This window comes from Folsomia candida, unplaced genomic scaffold (genome assembly GCF_002217175.1).
Source record: "Folsomia candida strain VU population unplaced genomic scaffold, ASM221717v1 Fcan01_Sc027, whole genome shotgun sequence".
Classification (NCBI taxonomy): domain Eukaryota; kingdom Metazoa; phylum Arthropoda; class Collembola; order Entomobryomorpha; family Isotomidae; genus Folsomia; species Folsomia candida.
Window position 1 is genome coordinate 531,143 of NW_019091219.1, and position 22,280 is coordinate 553,422.

The 22,280-nt window shown below is 36.0% G+C and overlaps 3 protein-coding genes across 4 annotated transcripts; 2 read left to right on the forward strand and 1 right to left on the reverse strand.

Moving 5' to 3' along the window:
- Window positions 1-24: 24 nt before the first annotated feature.
- LOC118438896 lies at window positions 25-5,510 on the forward strand. The gene is made up of 4 exons (XM_035859737.1): window positions 25-3,274; window positions 3,353-3,464; window positions 4,133-4,284; window positions 4,524-5,510. The coding sequence occupies exons 1-4, from the start codon at window positions 3,209-3,211 to the stop codon at window positions 4,785-4,787; spliced, it is 594 nt and encodes a 197-aa protein (XP_035715630.1). The 5' UTR covers window positions 25-3,208; the 3' UTR covers window positions 4,788-5,510.
- Window positions 5,511-6,382: 872 nt separating this feature from the next.
- LOC110859645 (myogenesis-regulating glycosidase) lies at window positions 6,383-12,585 on the forward strand. Of its 2 annotated transcripts, XM_035859713.1 has the most exons (10): window positions 6,383-6,503; window positions 6,607-6,726; window positions 7,126-7,518; window positions 9,049-9,275; window positions 9,351-9,420; window positions 9,722-9,790; window positions 9,908-10,248; window positions 11,755-12,009; window positions 12,076-12,232; window positions 12,304-12,585. In XM_035859713.1, exons 1-10 carry the CDS (start codon window positions 6,461-6,463, stop codon window positions 12,486-12,488), a joined length of 1,860 nt encoding a protein of 619 aa, XP_035715606.1. In that variant the 5' UTR covers window positions 6,383-6,460; the 3' UTR covers window positions 12,489-12,585. The 2 variants fall into 2 exon arrangements, with proteins under 2 accessions (XP_035715606.1, XP_021964305.1); XM_022108613.2 differs by having other exon boundaries at window positions 9,049-9,420.
- A 236-nt stretch (window positions 12,586-12,821) lies between these two features.
- Window positions 12,822-14,724, reverse strand: LOC110859663. The gene is made up of 3 exons (XM_022108635.2): window positions 14,583-14,724; window positions 13,650-14,024; window positions 12,822-13,177 (listed from the first exon to the last, which is right to left on the reverse strand). Exons 1-3 carry the CDS (start codon window positions 14,603-14,605, stop codon window positions 12,847-12,849), a joined length of 729 nt encoding a protein of 242 aa, XP_021964327.1. The 5' UTR covers window positions 14,606-14,724; the 3' UTR covers window positions 12,822-12,846.
- Window positions 14,725-22,280: the final 7,556 nt, after the last annotated feature.

Sequence of the window (22,280 nt, forward strand, 5' to 3'; positions counted from 1 at the left end):
CAAATTTGGGAAATGACAAATTTGCCAGCCTTGGGGTTGCGTTTTCTCCTCTTTTTATGCAAATGTCTCCACCAAACATCAGCATTGGCAGATAGTTCTATTTGCAAATTGGATACCAATTATATGAGATCGATGGTCGACGGGTTGGTCCTAATCTGTGAATATACGTTGAGAAACCTCCAATTGTTAGATGTCAAAATGGTAACAATAATTCTGGTTGATTATTGGACATGTCAACATATGCAGTAATATGCAAACTTTACATACAGATGAGGTGAATACTTTAAGTCCTTATTATATGGACATTTGTTTAGTTATGTATGTCCAAAATAATTGGTTAATGTGGATTGCGGGAAAATTAAGATTCGATCGATAATTTATTGTATATAGAGGTGCGTCTGGATAAATTTCATAATGTTTGTTTAAAGAAAAAAAATAATCTCAAACATTTCAAAAATGTATAAGGAATTAGCGTTTTAGATTATTTGCATAGATTTGGTTTAGGGAAGTGCGCCTAGCGGATGAGACGGTCGAAAAACGCCGTGTGGCTCCGCACGCGGATTTAAAAACACAATTTGTTGTTTAATCTTTGGGACAAACTAATGTTGACTTAAAAAATCATGATGAATTACTTTAAATAATGCCTTTTTTTTAGCTTGAATTCAAAGTGGACACTTTGCATACAATTTTTCAAAAAATATGCACGAAACTAAACTCATGTAGATGACCAGAATATAACTTAGCCGAATTTTCAAATGGCCGGTTTTCTATTCAGTCAAGGGTCAGGAAGTCTGATATGGCTTCAAATGAAAAGTGACAAGAAAATTTTCCAAAAAAATTGGGGACTTGTCAGAAAAGAAATGACCCTGAATTCTTCACTATAAGTGACCCCAGTGACCAAAATACGTACGCGAAAAACTGGATCAAATGAATTTTGGAATCCATGATTATTGGTCATCATCTTCTGCAGAAACTTATTTTTTGGCTGGACTTAACTCGCTGTCAATTAATCAAAATTCCTAAAAATTGCCAAAAAGTTAAAAAATTTTGATTTTTTTGCCGAGGGGAAATTTCCCCAAACTTTCCCCGATGTGGTCACATTGAAAAAGTAGGGACATATTTTAAAAGCTAATATCCTAATGAATCAGAAATACCGAATGGATGGACTGAATTCAACAGAATGTGGTAGCAAGCTAGCTCCAGGTAGGTGAGAAATTTTTTTTTTGAGTTTTCAGGAAGAAAGTGATGGTGGAAGTCACACACGAAACCTAGCAAACTATGGGTTAGGGTGATTGTAGGGTAGGGTCACTACTTTATCATCGTAAATTTTTAGTAAACCCAGTCTGCTATATTCCCAGATATCAACATTTTTATGCCAGTCTCATCCGCTAGGCGCACTTCCCTACTAACCGTATTGGTATCCAGAACACCAAAAATTTATGATGAAATCAGAAGTACACCTGGTTAGATATGTACATATGTACCAGAAAGTTGGTAATAATCCACCTGGCAGGCATGTTTCCGCAGGAACAAAAAAAAAGTAATAATAAGATTATCAAATACAACAGACGTTAAAAACAAATAAAAAGCCATTTACAGGAATTGTGGGCCGTAAGCACTTTTACAGTTTTAAGTTGGACGAAACGCGCATTTCCAGTATGGTAAACTAAATATGTATATTTACCGTGCTGACCTGTCTACTTACCAATAGTGAAATTCACGTTTCATCCGACTAAAAATCCTCGCCATTCGGTGAATTGTGCAAATGCCAAACTAACCGATGCTTTTGTTTAATAAGCACAAAACCTGTGCTCGGAAACGTTAGTGTACAAGTAAATATGTATGTAGATAATATAATAATTATAAACTAAACAAGATGTAGGATAGTTGAAAGGAGAGTGTGGAATTAATGGAAATTAAGTACCTACGAGCAAATGTCCCCAATTGTGTTGTGTACGTACATATTTAGTCATATGTATTGCATTAGGACAGAGGAGAAATACTCCAACCAACACGAAACTTTGTAACTTTGTAAGGCACGGTGTTCTGCACCAGTCTGCCTCGCCATTCTCAACCTGCCTCACGTGGGGCAAGTGGACTACAAAAGTAGTCTAAAGTCTCGTAGTAATTCAGTTGAGACTTTGTTAGGACAAAATAACATTCATTTGATTTGAAATTGATCTGTAAGTCGTGGTAGTAAGTAATTATTAATTTATGGTAACTTTATCCATTATACATATGAGTGTATTTAATTTTTGTTAAAAAAACCTATAAATAAAGGTTATCGTTGTTGTTACGTATCTAATTATGTGTGCGCGAAGCAAGATAACATACGTAATTTCACCTAACAGGTAAAACAAGATGAGCACAATTGCATCAAATTGAGTCGACTAATTCAAATATGAATAAAGTGCATACATATTTTACGTACAACACAATGTTTAGCAACATATGCATATTTGCCAACTACTTAATTAATTTGAATAATAGGTTAGTTGTTTGATTAATGAATACTATATGAAGAAATCATTAGTATCATAAGATTTTCAACTTTATTTCAACTTTAACTTATGTAATAATGTGCATATTAGTTATTAATAATTATTATAATAAGTCTAATTATTATAAAATCATTATAATATACATTAATAATGAATATGTAGTTCAATAGTTTAGTTACTTTACTTGAGTATTTGAATAATAAACTGATGTGAAGACAAATAACGTGCATATTTCCTATGTTTCCACATTAAATGTGTGAATTTATGCACACCTTACCGAAAATGAGAAGGAAAAAATGGTTCCTTTCAGCTATAGTGAGAGGACTACATATTTATATATTTATATCCATATGTATCTCTGTATGAAGGGATTTTCCTGCATATCCGCCTAAATTCACACCTGTATGAAAACTATGTCTCTCCTTTGCCATCCTCGGCCCACGCGACTTGTTCAGTAATCAAGCACGCATGCAGAATGTGATAATATTTCATGCAAACATTTGCACACTTTCACACCGTGAATGTACACCTGTGGACGTGGACTCCGGAGGCAACCTTACCCGGGTTTTGGATATCGATTATTTCCCGAAGCGAAGTGAGCTTTCTCCCGGATACAGAAAGAGATTTCTGAGAATCATCAGGTGGGTTTAGTTACTTCAACGGGATGCATTGTTATTTTAAGGAGGACATTTATTTAATAGATTGAAATGAGGGGTCCTTGTTGTACGAGAAATTTAAAAAGTGGCGTGAAACGGGTGGGGTTTCTTTGTCGGGTAAGATAAAAATAAACTGAATTAAACTAAATTAGATTAATTTCCATAGGAAAAAATCGGTTTCGCGATTATTTTCAGATTTTAAATTGGGTAATTTTCCTAATTTCTGCCACCGGATTGCTAATCTGGTTCGTGTGGAGAAGAAAACAGAGGAAACTGCTGTCCGTCCAAAATTACTCGGTGCCGAGCGGTATGTATGAAAGTTTTTGAAGTTTTATATGCAGGTCATAATTCTTTCATAACCTTGGTATTGTTCGTAATCTTGGTAATACTCGTACCTTTACTAGTTTTCGTAACAATTATATTCCTCGTAACCTTTGTATTCTTCGTAACCTTAGTATTCTTCGTAACCTTTGTATTCTTCGTAAGCTTTGTATTCTTCGTAAGCTTTGTATTCTTCGTAATCTTTGTATTCTTCGTAACCTTTGTATTCTTCGTAAGCTTTGTATTCTTCGTAAGCTTTGTATTCTTCGTAATCTTTGTATTCTTCGTAACCTTTGTATTCTTCGTAACCTTTGTATTCTTCGTAACCTTAGTACTTTTTATAACCTTTCTACTCTTCGTAACCTGAGTATTCTTCGTAACCTTTCTACTCTGCGTAACCTTAGTGTTCTTCGTAACTTTTGAATTCTCCGTAACGTTTGTATTTTTCGTAAATTTTACATGAGATTTTGCATGGGCTGTACACCTTCGTAATAAAAAATCGCGTTTCAACGGTTACGGTTTTTTAGTCCATTTTTGCCTTCGTCAACTATTTAACAATAATAGGGTTACGAAGGGACAAGGAATACCCTCCGTAAACGTTTAAATTTCAACCGCTAAAACTTAAATTTGGAAAATGTTGTGTTTCCGGAACAGATGTAACTATTGTGAAATCGGAGGAATTGACGTTGGAGGACGTATTTCGTCAGGTTGAAGTATCGCCATGGATTTTGCTGTTTTTCATGTCTCTCGTGGATTTCATGGGATACTTTGTGTCTGGTGGTTTGCTTAAAACTGCGGCTGAACATGTAAATCTCTTCCGTTCTGAAAAAGATTAAAATTTTTGAAACATTATTTAATCAGATATTTAATCAGATGATTCTTAGAATTGAAATTAGCTGAAGAAGTTTTTATAAAATTAATTTAAAATTATATTTAATGGGTTATTTTCTCTGGAAAAGTTAGTGAATTAATCACTAACTTTTTTCACAACAATTTTCAAAAAATCCGTATTTCCAACTTTTACTTATATTGATTTCCTTTACAGCAAAACGTCGCCTGCTGTAAGTTCTGGATGAGGATACAATTTGTCCGATTCGTTGATGGAATCACGGTGTGGATTGTCATGTTCATTCTCGAATTTCCAAAAACGTTTGGTTTTTACGAATGGTTGATTCTTGTTGTCTGGCTGAGCGTGGTAATCTACGAGGTATGGATTGTGGCCGCTTTCATGCATCAAATACTCAAAGAAGAGAGAATACGCGGTGCAAACTCGGTTGTCATGGTTACCCTGGGAGGAGGAGAGGCTTGAATAGTTTCATAAAAGTAGGATGGGACAAGGGATCGTTTACGAATTATTTATGTATTCATGTGACATTGTATCGTGAAATTTATGTAGATAATGTATCAATTAGACAATTTTTATTGTTTATTTGTGGTTAAACAAAATATTTATGTATATCTATATTAACATTAAACTGTTTACTGTGGCAAAATGTAACACAAAAACTTAATAATGTATGTACAAAATGGTTACGAATTATTATTATGATATTTAATTTGAAAAGAAATTTCAGTAACTAGTAGTTACTAACTACTCTCCCAAAACTGTGTGATCTATTATTTTTAAGAGATATGTAAATGTATCTAAATTCTAAATTGTGTAAAGTATACGAGATGTAGCGTAACGTCGACTTTTGAAATTGTCAAGTCTGACCTAGATTTTGCATGGTTTAGATGCATAATCTAGAATTTATGATGCATTTATTATTCCACAACGTAACTATATTTATTTTAAGCATGTCCCAATATTTATGAAGTGTCTGTAATATGTACCCCTTGTAAATATACTTGAACAAATAAATCCAACTAAATCTTTGATGTCTTTGATGACATTAATTGTTTAATGTTAATATTTGAAAAGAAGTGATAGCTTAGCACTATTTCTGCACAAATTAAAGTTTGAGAAAAACAAACTCTAGGTAAAACCCAGTATTTAAGTATATTTAACGTAGGTAATAAGGTTTAAATAAAACTCAATGCCAGACTAAGATAAGCTTGTCGATTGTAACAATCGGAATGTTTCAACTAAATAGGACAACTTTGTGTACAGATTTACATAAATATGTAAATGTTTATGCACGAATGCATAACCTGACCCAACATATTGTTCATGCTAAATCCAAAATCCACAATCCAAGTGAATAAGTTCCACAAATGCAATGCATAGAGCGGAGATTTCATATGTACACGTGAGGTGCTTGTGCTCCAGTGTTTCATATGCTTTCAAATAAAGTCATGCAGGATCTTGAAATGAATTGACTGTGCGACTCCTGTCAGAATCTATTTATGGTTCATTATTCATTCGTCTCATAGATTATGCAGTTTTCGAAGAAAGAAACAAGGGGTCCAGCTTCGCACAAACCTTTATCTTAGAAACGCGATTTTTAATAAATAACTTTGACAACGCTTACAAAATTTCGGAACTTACATATTTTACTAAACGATAAAGACTAAGGATATGAAAAAATAAAGTAAACCCTCATTTTATGTCGAAGGGAATGTTTTTTATGTGAAACTTATGAAATAATGTGGAATGGAGGTTTCCTTTGAAAAAGTAACTAGCATATAATTTTCTATAGCAAGTACAGATATTTTACATTATCTTGACCTCGCAGCATAATGCTCGTAATAAACTATGCCCGATTTTTACAGTCGGATATTTCGAAATTATGAAAACTTTATATTTTGAAAAATATTGGACCTTGGGTCGCCCACCTATGTGCATTATGTACCCCAGTGTCCAGCTATTTATAAGTGCTTATCAGTGGGATTTTACATTACGTAAAATACTACTGATACTGCCAACACAACAAATTATGTAAGGTATTCATGATAAGCTCACCCATTTAAAGGCTGGATAATTCAAGTAGCAAAACACTTCGTGTTAAAACAAACTCATCCTCGTGTCAATCATAGGCAGATATGTTTGTCAAAAATTTCAGCACCGTGTTTAGCCTCACACTTTGTAAGTTTTTGAATATTTTTTTTAGAAATATAAATAATAATTACGTGTTATGTTCCTCTTTGTTAAAAAATTTGGTAGATTTTTTAATATTTTCTGTTTTCAGTTGTTTTACACTTTTCCGTAATTTGTGCTACGGGGAGTCAAAAAGCTTCACCAAAAATTCAAAAACCCGCCCCGAAACCGTCCATTAATGCGAGACCGATTGAATTCACGTTTAATGGAGGTATTGATACTACATATTTAAATTTAAATGGCATTCACACTCCTAAAAATAACGTGGACCCTTTGAAAAGTTAGTAAGTGCACTGTAGACTCCTATTTAAAAGTAGTAAACCATACCAAAATCAAGAGATGATGAAGTGTAAAGTTTTCTCTACATAGATTTTGCATAATTAACGCAAAATTTAATCTGCACTACTTTTCAAAAGATGATAATATTTTTTAATAGATGACAATATTTTTAAGAGGGCATAAATTATGCAACTAGTGTGGCATATTTACATATCTATCAATAATAATTTGCTGAAATCGTCTGATTTAGGACAGTTTAATTACTTAATATTATTTACTTACATATATAATTCGTTTAAATGAATTATCAACCGCGTGAAACTATTTTCAGCACCACGTTTAACCGGAAGTTTGGGAGTCTCGTTACCGAACGCTATCGGTCCCGGGGTCGAGATCGATTGTTCCCCAACCGATCCGACCGTCCAGTGTTACTCCTACGACGACTATGCCAACCTCACCGTCACGGACACGCGGGACGACTGTACCTCGATAGTGTGGACGTCGACGTATTCACGACGTCTGGAAGACTGCTACAACGTCGGGGTGGACGATCACATGTACGGATCGCACGGATTGCACTGGATGTACTGGCCGATTAATCCGGACGCGAAGGATGAATCACCCTTCACGACGGGGGGACAGTTTGGGGGGTTGATTGATAGTTATTGGCTGTTTTCGAAGGGAGCTTCAATCCATGTGGATGAGGATAATGCGCTGTTCGTCAGTAAGTAGCAGAGGGCGGATACATATTTTCGACAAATTTCTGAAATTTGTATTTGGAAAATAATCCTAAAATATTTCCAAATATTAACAAATTAGAACAAAATTTGAATTTTTTAAATTAATTCTCGGGACCTTCTGGAATACATTTTTTTATTAAAAAACCTACTCCATTCGTATTTTATCAAAAAAACCTGAAAATTTGAAAAGGGATATTTATGTAAGTACTTAACTACCCTCAGATTGTGTAATAACAAGAAAACGTGGTAACCCAATTTTCCGCTTTATGCATAAAGAGTCAGTTCACGTCAATACCCACGTTCGGGCGAGAGTCATGAGAGCGGAGATGTTGTCTCTCCACTCCTAGCGACACTACTGATGGTGGTGCTCACCAGCAGTGGACGTAGCACGTACTAACTTTTTAAATGTCGACGCGGTCAGGGCTACATTTTTTTATGTAATGAGTTTAATAACGGGAATCATGGATGACATTTTAAATGTTTTATTGCTCCAAGCATTCGATAGCGAGCTGCTATCTTCTTCAGGGAGCGATTTACATTTTTTTAGTCACATTTTTTTTAACTCAGCGCTAAAAATAATCTTTACTTGTATGGCATATGAATTTTGTCAATGAAAGTTTTGTTTACGCCTCTTGTTTTCTGATAATTTTTGGGAATATTCCCATACATAAGCTTGCATGTGTTGATGTGTGTCAGAAAAATCGATAAAATTTTTTGCACCCTGTCGTGTGCGACCTTATTTTTATGGTGGATTAGAAATTTAAAATTACGTTATAATTTATGAAATTTTGGTTGCACACAGGGTGCAAAAAGTTATAACGTTTTGAAGTTACTATTAGTAGATGGCTAGAATTCAAATTTGCCAAATTTTTTAAATTTTAGAATTTAGTTTATAGTGCCTAGAACAAGTCGTTTTATAAGAAATGGTTTAATTCGGGAGTAAGACAAAAGTCGTCCAGAAAAATCGTGGTCATGGCGCGGAAGGAAGACAATTGTCGTTTCTAGGAGGTCATTGATTTTCACCATTTTTTCTCCGCGACCTAAAATTTGTTGCAATTTTGAGAGATTTCTCCTATGCCAACGCAATGCTAAATTTGAAGATTTTCCTCCCAAAAATTTGGATATTTCCCTATACAATGCAATGTTAAATTTTTGATTTTTCAGTTTTTCCAGTTTTATTAAAAACTCCTTAATTTCTCCTCCCGCGCCATGACCACAACATACTTATAGCGTCCCCGATTTAAGGCATTTTCTTGCCGTTAATCATACACGTTAAAGGGTTAAGTAGTACGTATTTATGGTAAAATTAGCCCTAAAATCTGAGACGTGGCCCGTAACACATGATTGACATTGACGTGGACTGAGCCTAAACTTGTAACATTTCTTTGATACATAATTTACCTTATTTGATTTAACTCTATTAGTTACGAGATAATTCTAAATTTTAAATTTCCCGCAAAAACTAGATTTGTATGTTTATCTAAATTAGAAATTGATACTAACGCTTTTCCTAGGCTGGAACACGGTACGACCTGGACAACTGTGTTTCGTATCGAGTGACACGTTTCCCTACGACACGAGATCCTCACTCTCCTTGAAGTACACCGTTTGTGTTGGAGAAAACGTGAAGACGACGCATCAGACACATTTCCACAAATTTTACCAAAAACCCACAGCCACCCCGGACGAGAGGATGCTGCTCTACCCGTACTGGTCGACCTGGGCCCAGTACAAAACTGCGGTAAATCAGTCCATCGTGCTGGACTATGCGGACAAAATAATTAGTTACGGGTTCTCATCAAGTAGTCATATTCAGATTGATGATAAGTGGGAGACCTGCTATGGAGAGGGGACCTTCGACCCGGTCAAGTTTCCGGATCCGGCTGGTAATGCGCAGCTTTTAATATTTGATTAAGAACATAAACAAACAAAAAATGTTAGAAGTTATCGGGTAGAGTTGGTTTGCATTAGAAAAAAATAAGGACTTTCCTCTCTCTATTATTCGAACGAATACTTATTTTTCAATTTTTTTTAAACTAGTGATAATTAGAAAATTTAGAAGGATGAAAGTAATTGTTTGGAAATAATTTTATATGATCGCTACTAAATTGCCGTAGTGGGATTCAAACCCACAGCATCTTCTTTGTGGTTGCTCTTTTATTTACTATTATATTTTATTTTTTACAGCCATGGTGGCTCAAGTGAAAAGTATGAATCTTCGGATAACACTTTGGTTTCACCCTTTCATGAATTTCGGTAAGCTAATGCCTTTACGTGATGAGTTCAGCTTCTGATTTTCATCAGTTTTTCGGGAAAAATCAGAAAGTAGATTTTTCATAGATGAAATTTAAAATTAAAAAAATTGATGGCCAGAATGCGAGATCTTCAAGACGGCGATGTACGCTGGATACCTGCTGGAGGATGGATACGGTCAGCCAGGGATATCAGCATGGTGGGCGGGTGCTCACATGGGAACGCTGGACATCACAAATCCCGCCGCGCTGCAGTGGTGGAATGACCGTCTAGACAATATCGTGTCGACGTATGGTTTCGACGGATTCAAATTTGACGCCGGAGAGCGCGGCTACCTCCAGTACTCGATGCGATTGGAGGGCGACCCGAACCTGGCGCCGAATCTGTACACGACCAAATATTTACAAATGGTGGCAACGCATGGTGGATTAGGCGAAGCGAGAGTGGGACATTTTAATCAGGCAAGGAAATAATTTGCATATAACTACGTATTTTTACATGGTTACAAAAAATGAAATTATTAATCTTATAGAGTCACAATTAATAATGAAAACCGGAATCACGTCACACCCTTAAAATTTTGATTTCGATAAGATTCTTAGCGTTGGTAGGGCTGATTTTTATGAGTCCAACGGTCGAAGCCCGGTGTTTCTACTCCACCCCCTCTCGCCGAGTGGGAGGAGCTCAAAGTTGGAAAAACCGAGATTTTCTGCGATTTTTAGCTTAAAGGCGGGCCAATATTTTTGAAAACGGTTTTCACCAAAAGTTTCCTAATTTTTATCTCTACAACCTTTTTCGAGCGTTTTTTGATATTCTCAAAACGGACGTCACGATTTTGGAGTAAAATTAGGGAAAGGTCAAGTCTCACATAACCCCACAATTGGGGTCATATGAGACACCATTGGAAAGCTCTCAGCGCGAGGGTTAAGAATATATGTACTTTGTCTGGTGTATGACTAATCCCTGCTGTTCTAGAGACAAAAATATTCTGAGTTTGTCCCTATTCCATTGCTATGTTAGCTCCCAATCTTCCGCTGTGTTAAATTTTGGAACATTTCAGATTCTCGTTCTCATCCAAATATCAGACCTGTTGGACCCCGAACCATAACATTTCGTCACTTTATGATGTTTAGCATAAATTAGGATGGTTTCTGCACACATTCACGTCATTTAAAAAAAGCTGAAAATCCTGAGAAAAAACTTGAATCCAGAAAATTCAAAATCGTGACATTCGTTTTGAGAATTTCACAAAACGCTCGCAAAGGGTTGTAGAGATAAAAATTAGGAAACTCTTGGCGAAAACCGTTTCCAAAAATATTGACCCGCCTTTAAGCTAAAAATCGCAGAAAACCCCTGTTTTCCTAGCTTTGAGATCCACCCACTCCGGGAGGGGGTGGAGTAGAAACACGGGACTTGAATCGCTGGACTCATAAAAATCAGCTCTACAAACGCTGAGAATCTTATCCAAATCAAAATTGTAAAGGTGTGAAGTGATTCCGGTTTTCATTATTGTCACTCTATAATGAATACTCGAGTTAAAAATTACCGTAAAATGAAAATTGTTGGGGTAAAAATTTGTGGAAAATTTAAAGAAATAGAAAATTTCTGCATATCCTGTTATTTTCTGGAAAAAAAATTAAAAATAACGAGATTTCAATTGTAGCCAAAAAATTTCAACGGGTTTTCTGCAGAAATTTGTCTCGATTTTGTGTTGAAATGTTTCACAGTCTTATCTAGCAAAAGATTATGCATGCGATGTATCAAAAAATATGCGGAATTATATAAAGTTATTGGTATATCGCTCTGTAGAATAAAACCCTTAGTAAGGTTTTGTTGCATTAAGCAGAAAATTGTGCAGACTAAAATATGCAAATCGATTATTTGACCGCGTTATTTTTACTGGGATTGTTTTTTGTATACCAAAATTTATGCGTGAGATTTTACCAAATTTAATCGCATTTTTCCAGGAGTTGCCCATCTTCTTCCGGATGAATGATAAAGGCAGCCGGTGGGGTCACCAGGCCGGTTTAAAGTCCATGATTCCTACCGCCCTGCAATTCGGGATTATCGGCTACCCCTTCGTCCTCCCCGATATGATTGGCGGAAATGCGTATGGAGACTGGCCTTCGAAGGAGCTGTACATTCGTTGGTTACAAGTGAACGTGTTCATGCCCGCGGTGCAGTTCAGCATTGTTCCTTGGGATGCAAATTTCGATGCCGAGGTATTTCCCTGAAAAAGTGCAAACTTTAAGTTTCCTAAAATTGCTTTCTTTAATATATGTATGTAGACGATCGAAATCTGTAAAAGGGTTTTGGCCATTCGAGACCAATACAAGGATCACATCTTGGCTGCTGCAGCGCAAGCGGTGGTTGATGGGTCCCCGATAAATCGTCCAATTTGGTGGGTTGACCCGACAGACGAGGTGACGCTGACAATTGATCAAGGTGCGAAATTCAAATTTGCATATGCAAATATTTAAATTAATTAAATCCCCTGCATTGTTCTCTTGATGTAGCGTATATGTTGGGCGACACCATTATGGTAGCGCCAGTAGTGGAGGAGGGCGCGACCAGCAGAGACATTTATCTTCCCATGGGCACTTGGCGGTCCGGAGTTACCAATCTTACCCACGTGGGGGGAGGTTGGCTACGAGGCTACCCTGCACCACTGGGCATTGTTCCCTACTTTATTAAGGAATAAGGGAACGAAGATAACAAGTTATTAATTACATATGTGCACCTTAAGCATATAAACATAAAGACACCAAAGAATAAATAAAATAATTTAAAAAAACGAGGATGAAATTTTAATTAATTTTATTCGAAGCAGAATTGAGTCGAACCATAGATTTTGAGAACCATATCAGATCCGTTTTTCGGGTCAAAATAAAACTCGTTTTAACCCGATCCGTTTTTCTGATTTTCCAAAAAGCCAGATTCCTTCCGTTTTTGGACGCTAAAAAAGCCCGATCCGTTTAAAACGGATCGGGAACCCGACTCAACTCTGGTTTGAAGCATGCATATCGCAATAATATGAAATGTAACGGCAATTTTATTCTTCAAATTAACAAAACACCTACAAAAGAAAATAATACAGCCACGACTTCAGGCCTCATCAAACTTGGAGAAGAACTCGGGTTTTCCGTTGTTGAAGGGGAAGTTGTCTCTTCAGTAGAACCTGTTGATTCGAACCGGGTCGTACTTTCCATGGTCGTAATGCTTGAACTGGTTGGTGGGACCAGGGTGGTTATCAGGGTGGGGTTAGGTGTTGTTGAAATTGTGGAATCGAACCGTGTCGTACTTTCTGGAGTAGTTATGTTTGTAGTCGTTGGGGGGATGAGCGTTGTCGTGGGACTGGGAGGAGGGGGCAGGATGACAAGGTGACTTTCACTGTATGAAAAAATAGAGATGTTACATATGCTGAATCAACGGATTTAAATTTGTTAACAGAGGGCGGATATGTATTTATTTTTAACTTTTCAGTTTGATTATGACGATCGATGATCAAATTCGGAGAAGGTGTTGGTTAACTTTTATAAGTCACAGGACATTTTTACATATTGTTACATACACATTTCTACAGTTTCAAGCACATTTTTTGATAAATATTATACGATACATAAGAGGTTAATTGTTTGCCTAAAAAAATTCTACGACAGAAAATATAGCGTAAAATTCAAGACACAAGTTTTTCAAAAGTTCTGACGTTTGTCATATATAATTTGTAAATATTTGGAGATGTTTTTTTTTCTTAGTAATTAAACACGTATTTTAGGTATTTTTCGTAATTACAAAGCCGCCCTCTGTTTACCAAAGTTTTGAATTTTTTTTCGAAATTTGCTCATGCTAAATATTTAGTCACTTCTCCAAAATCCAGGTATGAACGATTGACGGCGTCATATCGGTTGAAATGCAGCTTTGCCTGAAAAATTCTTGTTTTTCTTGGTAACTTTGGTAAAACGTGATTTGGTAGCCCCACGTCTTAATGCGGGCGAGAAAAGGGGCAGCATGCTTTAAGGGAGGGTTTGATAAGAGCCTCATTCTTTCAGATCCTGGGAATTGTGGTGTTTCGACGATCCAATTTCCCGACCAGGCCCCGAATTCTTCTAGAACGCTGTTTTCCACGGGGGTGGCTAGAAGTTGTAAATCAGCAAATTCAGACGCATTCATTCCGCCGATTTGGAGATGGAAATTTTGTAAATTTGAGAGCGAATTTCCCCAGATAAAAGTGGCCATCCTGTGAAGTAAAATTTGCATATTTATGTACATAAATACATATTTACATAATTCAGTATGTATACATTCCCTTGACAGGGTATCAAGATACACTTTTTAAAATTATGGTACTCTCTTGAAGAGTAAAGTCGTTTAAAATTCTAAATTATATAAACTAAATCCACAGTAATGCGAACTTGTTAGTCGACAATAAGCTGATGGCGGATTTACTGTATTTTATTTAATAGACATGCACTCCTAGAAATCCGCTATTAACATAATACCAGGCTGTATTCATATGTGATTCTACCAACGTGGTATTGCTACATAGTACCGTGCATGTAATAATAACCCGTTATTAAAGTTTCTAATTTTTACGGACCGGTATTAAATATTTTAATACCAAACGGTGGCAACGTTAATGCCGATAAATAAATACCCGCGTGACTAAACCGGATTTCTAAGTGTAGATTTCATACTACGCTTTCTTTTCAAAATGGTAAAACTATTTTTAAAAGTGTGTGCGGATGTGTTTCACCAGAATTATTTAAATCTATTGACTTAAGGAAATTCCACTTACAAGGCGACAGTAATCACGGACATTATTATAATTTTGTGAGGTATTATTTGATACCAAATTTATTTCTTTTATTTGGAAGGAAAATCGCCGACCCGATTCGTTCACCTGAATGAAAGTGACTGAGGTGAGAAACGTATTTAAAAGTGAGAATTATATGCACTGACTCATTGCCACGCGTAATGGATTGGTAAGTTTGTGTCAATGGGAGATAACGCTTATCACATAATTAGGGCGGGGGAGATGATATCATTCTCTACTTTGTATGTCATATTTGAATGGAGGGGTATCAATTAATTATGCATGAAAAAGAAACTGATATCAGGTCCAGTTTTGTTCATTTGTGCAAATGTATGTATGGCATTCTGCCTCAATCCAAATTAATCTGGTCATTAAAGAGTGAAACTAAGTTAAACGATCGTTATGTTTGTCTGTCCGTCCGTCCGTCCATCTCTGGGTCTGTAGGTCAAATAATTCATCGACGAAACGACATTAAGATTGAATGAAGTCATGGGCTGGACGTGTTGTTCGTTGAAGAATCAGGTAAAAAATCCAATGCATTTTTTGCCAGATCTTAGACTTCTTTAGAACAGATATAACATAGTGTCACATTTTTTCCACATTTTCATCTGAAAACTTATGTATGATTGCACGGTCTCTTAACCGAGAAGTATCTCCAGAGCGACGGTATGGGTCGATAATATACAAGAGTGAGAGGCAGCTTGAGACTTTTGCATGAAAAATGCAATGAGACGGGCAATCGCAATGTAACGTGTGTATGTATCTAAATACATACACCGTAAATGCAAATGATGTGTGGGTTATGTTTATCGAGAAGAGAAATGGAAAGACCTGCTCAATTGACTGGTACAATAAATATGTATCTACAACTCTTTAGCTATGCATTGCTCTCGCTAGACACAATAACAATGTAAAATGTGTACCTGAAACAGTATTATCTACTCATTGCGGAAAAGAGTGATTATGTGTATGGCAAGATAAGCTCCAACACTGGATAATAAACTTGGGGAAAGGAGGGAGTTTATTGGGCAGAATTTTAAAAGATGATTCGTTCCAAAGTTACAGATGGAAAGTGGACAAATCGCAACTCACTCTTTACTCGTTGCTATTTTCATTTTCAATGTGTCTTGCTATTATGTACGTCCGACGGTCCGTACATAATAAAGGGTAACAATCCAAGGTAAAAACATGTCCAGAAAAGTCATTGCCTAAGTCTTGCTCCATCTAAATTCTGCCAAGTCTCAACTTGCCTCAAATGGAGGCGACATGAGATGTAATTAATGAAGCTTCAACCTCCGCTTTGGAGTGGAGGATTGCTCTCACTCTGAGTACTTAAGATGTAATAAAATTATGCAAGACATTGGATAAATAGATGAATATGAAAATATTTATTTACGAGATCGAATTTTAAACCGCTCTCATAAACAGGAGTTGACTTCCTAAATTCCTGATCTTCAAAGAGAGCAGCAGCACGGGAACGAAAACGGGGTGCAAATGCAGTCACACATTCCACGATAGTAATTCGGGTAATCCCGCTTGTGCCGGGTAGCCAGCTCGGTTAATTTCTTATCTGCAGATGAAAATACATATTCATAGAGATTAATTTTTTCTAAGAAAGCAAGTGAAATTTAAGTTTGAGATCGTACCTAATTCGTCAAACGAGTTTGGGATTTCAGCGTTCTGGGCTGCAATAATTTGTCCCGTTAAGAAAAACAACCCGATTACTAAAACGATTAAAATGACGTGGGTTCTGGCCATTTTAAAAATTAATAAGTTTCTTTCAGGATAATGCGCTCTGATATGTTGAATTGAAACTGATCGAAATTAACACATTAAATATTTGTATATTTTCCTACGTCACTTTCTCTCCTTGGTGCACAATAGCTTTATTGTTGTGAGGAGTATAAAACTGGTAGAATTACGTTTAAGTGATGTAAGAGTGAATAATGGCTGGTACATTATGCGCAAATGCAAATGAAACTGGTTGAAACATTTCGTCTTGTAAAGTAATAACGAAAACTTAATTCGCTGCTTTACAGATAAAATAAGTAATTATGGATTTAATATCATTAACAAAGTCAGAGGTACCGAGCAGGTCAATAAATGTGTTTTGGTCTGTATTATTTTCGAGTTGGGTTAAGCTTCCGGGATACACTGTACTGTATGCTGTAAGGCGGATGTAATAACGAAAATAAGTTTAGGAAAACTAAATTTTTTATGTAATCTTTGACACCAGGAAATACTGACCTCAATATACAGGGTCAGAAGTCAAAAACTTAAAAAGAATAAAAAACAACTTGCGTCGCGGTTCATTTCCTTCGTTTACTACCTACACATTATTAGCTATACATTTTACCGTTTTTTGTGTAAAAAATTGTTTAAGAAAGAGATATAAAGCATTCGGTAAGACGATGATAATCTTAGAAAGATGGGCTGAGGCTCACGGGGTTTTAAGCCAGTGGTTTAAGAGTTCAAACTGAGGAGGACAACCTTCACCGACAGAATCGACGATCCTGATGGCATTTGAATTATTTTTTTATTTTAAAGTTAAGGCTCCCTTGTAAATATGCTGGTTTGGAATTTGAAAAGGTGTGTCTCAGCCTTCTTTTCTTCCGTGTATTCAAATGCCGATTTTGAAACATGTTCATCTCGTGAATTTGTTAAAAAATGAAGATTTTATAAATGGCGTCTAACAAGAGACAATTTTTATGTTCACAAAATTAGGCGGAAAAAAATTAAATGTTTCTTCCATGAAGAAACATTTAATTTTCACTATCATTTTTTTCATCCATTCTAATCCTATTTTCTCATGGTCAGAAAAATCAAAATTATCACCTCCTAACTCTGTGAACCTAAAAATTATCGATGTTTTCATGCAATAAAATCTTTATTTTTTGAAACACACGGGATGAGCAAGTTTCAAAATCTCTAATTCAATACATTGCAGACCAAGTTGAGACAAATATATTCAAACTCAAAACGCTCATTCAATGGTACAAATTAATGACTTATGGGTATTGTCCCGAATTTCGATCTAATATGAAGTTCTTTGTATGTATTAGAAGACGCGTCGAATTATCTACTTACAAAGGTTACAAAAAACATCGAACGAACAAAAACACGCTGCCCGGAATTTTATTTAAATGATATTATCAAAAATATTTATTACATGTCGTTTAATTACGTCCACGTTTCGACATGCGACAAAAAATACATGAGTTATCACAATGGGGCGCAAACCAATTATGCCGGGATTTTAATTTGAAAGACCAACTCCTTATATGTACGTGTGTAATTTCGTGCGGATCAGTGATCACGAATATGCAAAAAAATGGATGCAAACATTTCCCTTTTTAGCATGTTAAAATATCTGCAAAATTTCTTAAATTTTTTAAATTTCCTAACATTTCCTAATTTAAATTTCCTAACATTTCCTAATTTAAATTTCCTAAAATTTCCTAATTCAAATTTCCTAATTTACATTTCGTCGTTTTTCTTAAATTTCGACACAATCAAAAGTTTAATTGTTTTATTGCCTGCAGAAAAATGTTGCTAATGACAATTTGTTCTTCTTGCAAAAAAACCTGCAATATTTTTCATTTGTAAATTTTTTAAAAGAGAAAATTGGTTTTTTTGTGAATTTTTTTAGCTTAAGCATCACAAAATGAGCTATTTTGCGTTTTTGTCAGATCTGGGAACAACACATTGAGCAAATACAGAGACTGACCAACGGTAAATTCTATAATTTGCCCCCTTGCTGCATAAGAAATGCATACCAAAAAGTGTTCAAATTGTAAACAACCATAACAAGGAGCTAAGTCTTCAATTTTGTCACCAAAAAAAGAAAATCTCCCAAATTTTCCACAAAGTGCACTCATGAAATTAATTCAGGCTCAGTGCCAAGCCAGATAGTCCACTTATTCAAATTGAATTTATATATAGAAACGTGTGACGAAGCTCAAATGGAAAACGTAAGAGAAATGCCTCATCAGTGGTAGCACATAATAGCTGTAAAATTTTTGCTGTCAAAAATTGGTGTGCATATTAATTGTGGTAACTTCATGAAATGCATTAAATCGCTTGCGTTAGTTTGCGTTACCCACACAACAAATGTGGGCAACTATCTCATTTTAAGAAGAATCGCCCATCCATCTTCCCAAGATCATGGTGTTATTTAATTCTGTGGTCAAAATCCTATTAGAATTTTGACACGTAAAAAACGATTTAAAACGCTTATCTAATCCTAACCAAATGAAACCTAGTAATAATTATTAGCAAAGTTTTATGTCATCTTCCTAGCGGCCCCAAAATTGAGTCATAAATTTGAATTTATTTGTTTTACTCAAAAAGTTAACAATGGTAACAACTTTTAATTAACTAGTGAAATTAAGTTCAAAAGTTTAAATTCGGTCGCCACACATTTTTTCTGCTACAACAGTTCCAAGAGACTGCGCCTCGACACATTTCAGCCAGCTTTTGAAACAAATGCATTGTTTAACAGTATCCACTTTCATATTTAGACGCCGATGGCTTAAGATATCGGGACCGTTAGAAAATAGACTCTCTACCGGAACTCCACTTCCAGCAACAGCGAGAAAGTCCTTTGCCATCGCAGATAATTGAGGAAATTCCTCTGCATGAACCTGAAAAGTGTATGAAATATATTAAGCCATAAAACATTTGGTAATTCATATATTCATATCAGAGGTCGACGCCGTGGGTGGTGTAGGAAATTGAATTTATCGGCGTGCCCAGGCAGCGTCGAACTCTGATTCATACAGATATAACTGGTATACATTGTATGCTATACAAACCTTCCACCAACCCAAAGCTCCACATGAAAGTAATGAAGAGTCAACTGTTTTTTCCGAACAATACTTGTCAAACTCATCTACAGGCTCTAAGCGTCTCATTTTGCGGAGTTGCTTCTCAAAGATATTCTCTCTCACATCGGCCGTTTGATCCTTGTCTCGCGTACCTTCACCTTTTTTGTATGACGTTGCCCATTTTTCAGTCAGTCGCCTAAGTGACAAAAAATTTTCTCAACTACAAGTAATCATCAAAAATTGTGTTTTCTTTAGTTTCCGTTTTATTACTTTCTGTATCCAGAGATTGCGTCTATTCCAAATTTAGAAGCCTCGTACCATTCAAATTTTAGCCGAGGATCAAACACTAAAAGAAAGCGTAAAACAAACTTTCGATTTGATTACAATGTCGATAAGAACCCCCAACGGTGTTAAAACCGCTCTCCCCGCTCACGAGTTTTTAGCTTTTTTAAACCGCACTGCGGTTTATAAAAGTGCTCTTTCTTCCGCTCAAAAATAAAATCTACTTCAAGATGATTTTTTCGCTCTTTTTCCTACTTGTGAGTTAAAAAGCCGTTTTTTCAGACATGATAATGGGGAAGTACTCGATTTTGATGCTCCTTGCATATGTTGCTGTACTAGGCGAGCGATTAAACATCAAACTCATTGTTTTAAATTTTTTAATATTTTTTTGGAATTTCCTGCATTCTTCGGACGTCATCGAAAAAATTGAAGTTTTACAAAAGTTGAGTTCGATGTGAGCATCGAAAAGGAACTAAGGAGTAGAAGGTCGCAGGTTGTCACAACCAGATTTTGACGCCTTTTGGATATGTTGTAGTACTATATGAGTGTACGAAAAGTGAAGAGGGATTTTACTCCATGGCCCCATTTGCGACCGCCACACCCCCTCAAAGGGGCAAAAAACACTCAACTAGCCGGACTCAAACCTTTCCCAAAAATCCAATTTTGCTCGGATTTTAAAAAAATTGCATATTTTTGATCCCAGATAGTTGCTCTATCATATTCAATAGCAATCTCAACTTTTTTGAAATGTTGCATTTTTTCAAGTCAAACCCTTGCTGTTGCTCAAGAAATTTTCGAAAATAGTGAAACTTTCCGAAAACTTGAGATTGCTCTTGAATATGATAGAGCAACTATCTGGGATCAAGAATATGCAATTTTTTTAAAATCCGAGCAAAATTGGATTTTTGGCAAAGGTTTGAGTCCGGCTAGTTTAGTGTTTTTTGCCCCTTTGAGGGGTGTGGCGGTCGCAAATGGGGCCATGGAGTAAAATCCCTCTTCACTTTTCGTACACTCATATAGTACTACAACATATCCAAAATACATCAAAATCTGGTTGTGACAACCTCTGACTTCCTACTCCTAAGTATGCATCTATGTATGATCAAGGAAATGCAAAAATTTTAAAGAATCGACTGAAATTGGATTTTTACTGTTGGTGTGAATTTGCATGGCGACAAACAACGTTTTTTGTGTTCTTCGTTCCATTGAGTGGGTGTGTGCGAAAGTGTGTGACAATAGCGAAATCATCACATTTTGTATATTTGCCTTCGCAGAACTGCAGGATATCCAGAGGGCATCAAAATCATGAACTGTTTCATTGATAATATCACGTCATGCCTCTTGTTTTCAAGAGATTCAAAGTTGGCACAGTTAACAATTGAGCGGAAAAAGTCGATTTAAGATTTTTAAGCTTTTCGAATTTTTAGATCTTTTTTACAAAGTTGGGAGTCCTTAATATCACGAATTATTTGTAATGATTAATCAAAAATAATCACCTGTTCCGGCAATATAAGCAAGACCGTGTGAAGTCGGATAATATTGGACAAGTTTCTCCATAGCTTTGATAGCAACTTCTTGCAACCAGGACGGATAGTCCTGATCGGATGGTTCTGATGTTTGAGAATCAATGCCCTCGAGTCCTATTTCTTCATCCGAAATGTACTGCTCCAAATGTTCTTGCAAGGTTGAAAAAATCATTGCACCGAAGGAAATGGTTGGAAATTGTTGTGAAGAAGCGTAGTTACTTCCTTAAACGGCTAAAAGAAAATATTGAATTTGTTATGTTCTTATAACCTTTTTGACGGAAGTCTGCATTTCTAACCTCCAAAAATCTCTGCATTTGTTCAATAATAGACCAATCTAAGTCAGATAGTCTATACTTCGTCAACGCAGCGTGATTTTGTAATGTCGCAGAGTAGGGCTGTGAAAAATTAACGAATAAATAAATAAATAATTATCCGACCACCCAAAAAAATTATTCGTACTGCACAAAAGTCGGATTGTATTGCAGACACCATTAATTTGTGTATGGACGGGGACAAGGTATGGTACGTGAGTAATAAAGTGAGGGTTTTGAGTTTTCCCATTTTCAGAAAAAATTAATACCACGAACAAAAATGTGTCATAAATTGCTTGCCGTGCGAATTTTTTTGGGTGGACAGATTATGATTGTACACTACGTAAATATATAAAAGCTATGTAAAAGGCTTGTACCTGTTTCATTTTCAGCGCACGTGTGATCATATCATATGTACTGTTCCACCTCGTCTTGATATCACGAATGAGTTCGAGATGTTTAATATTCATAACTTCACATTGACGCCGAAAGGCCTCAAGCCGCTGTGGCGATGATCTGATTTTTACTACTCCGTGGCGTAACTATAGATATACAAGTAGAGTCGTAATTAGTGAGACCTTAATGTGCATCTCAAAACCGCTCACGATTTTAATTCTAAATTTTTGCACAGGTGAAGTGCAATGCACCACGATTTCCTGGGTGATATTTTTTTTATAAAATAGCCCGAATTATCCTGAACAACTCGAAATCTTTAACGCTGCGTAACAATTTTTT

Bases quoted from the DNA above. Each gene is read 5' to 3' on its own strand.
- LOC118438896 (XM_035859737.1), top strand. From the start codon at position 3,209: ATGAGGGGTCCTTGTTGTACGAGAAATTTAAAAAGTGGCGTGAAACGG. The intron at 3,275-3,352 runs GTAAGATAAAAA...GATTATTTTCAG, and splicing joins GGGTGGGGTTTCTTTGTCGG to ATTTTAAATTGGGTAATTTT. The intron at 3,465-4,132 runs GTATGTATGAAA...TTTCCGGAACAG, and splicing joins AAATTACTCGGTGCCGAGCG to ATGTAACTATTGTGAAATCG.
- LOC110859645 (XM_022108613.2), top strand. From the start codon at position 6,461: ATGTTTGTCAAAAATTTCAGCACCGTGTTTAGCCTCACACTTT. The intron at 6,504-6,606 runs GTAAGTTTTTGA...TTCTGTTTTCAG, and splicing joins CGTGTTTAGCCTCACACTTT to TTGTTTTACACTTTTCCGTA. The intron at 12,233-12,303 runs GTGCGAAATTCA...CTCTTGATGTAG, and splicing joins GACGCTGACAATTGATCAAG to CGTATATGTTGGGCGACACC.
- LOC110859663 (XM_022108635.2), bottom strand. From the start codon at position 14,605: ATGTCCGTGATTACTGTCGCCTT. The intron at 14,025-14,582 runs GTAAGTGGAATT...TTTACTTCACAG, and splicing joins TCCGTGATTACTGTCGCCTT to GATGGCCACTTTTATCTGGG. The intron at 13,178-13,649 runs GTGACTAAATAT...TTTTTCATACAG, and splicing joins CATACCTGGATTTTGGAGAA to TGAAAGTCACCTTGTCATCC.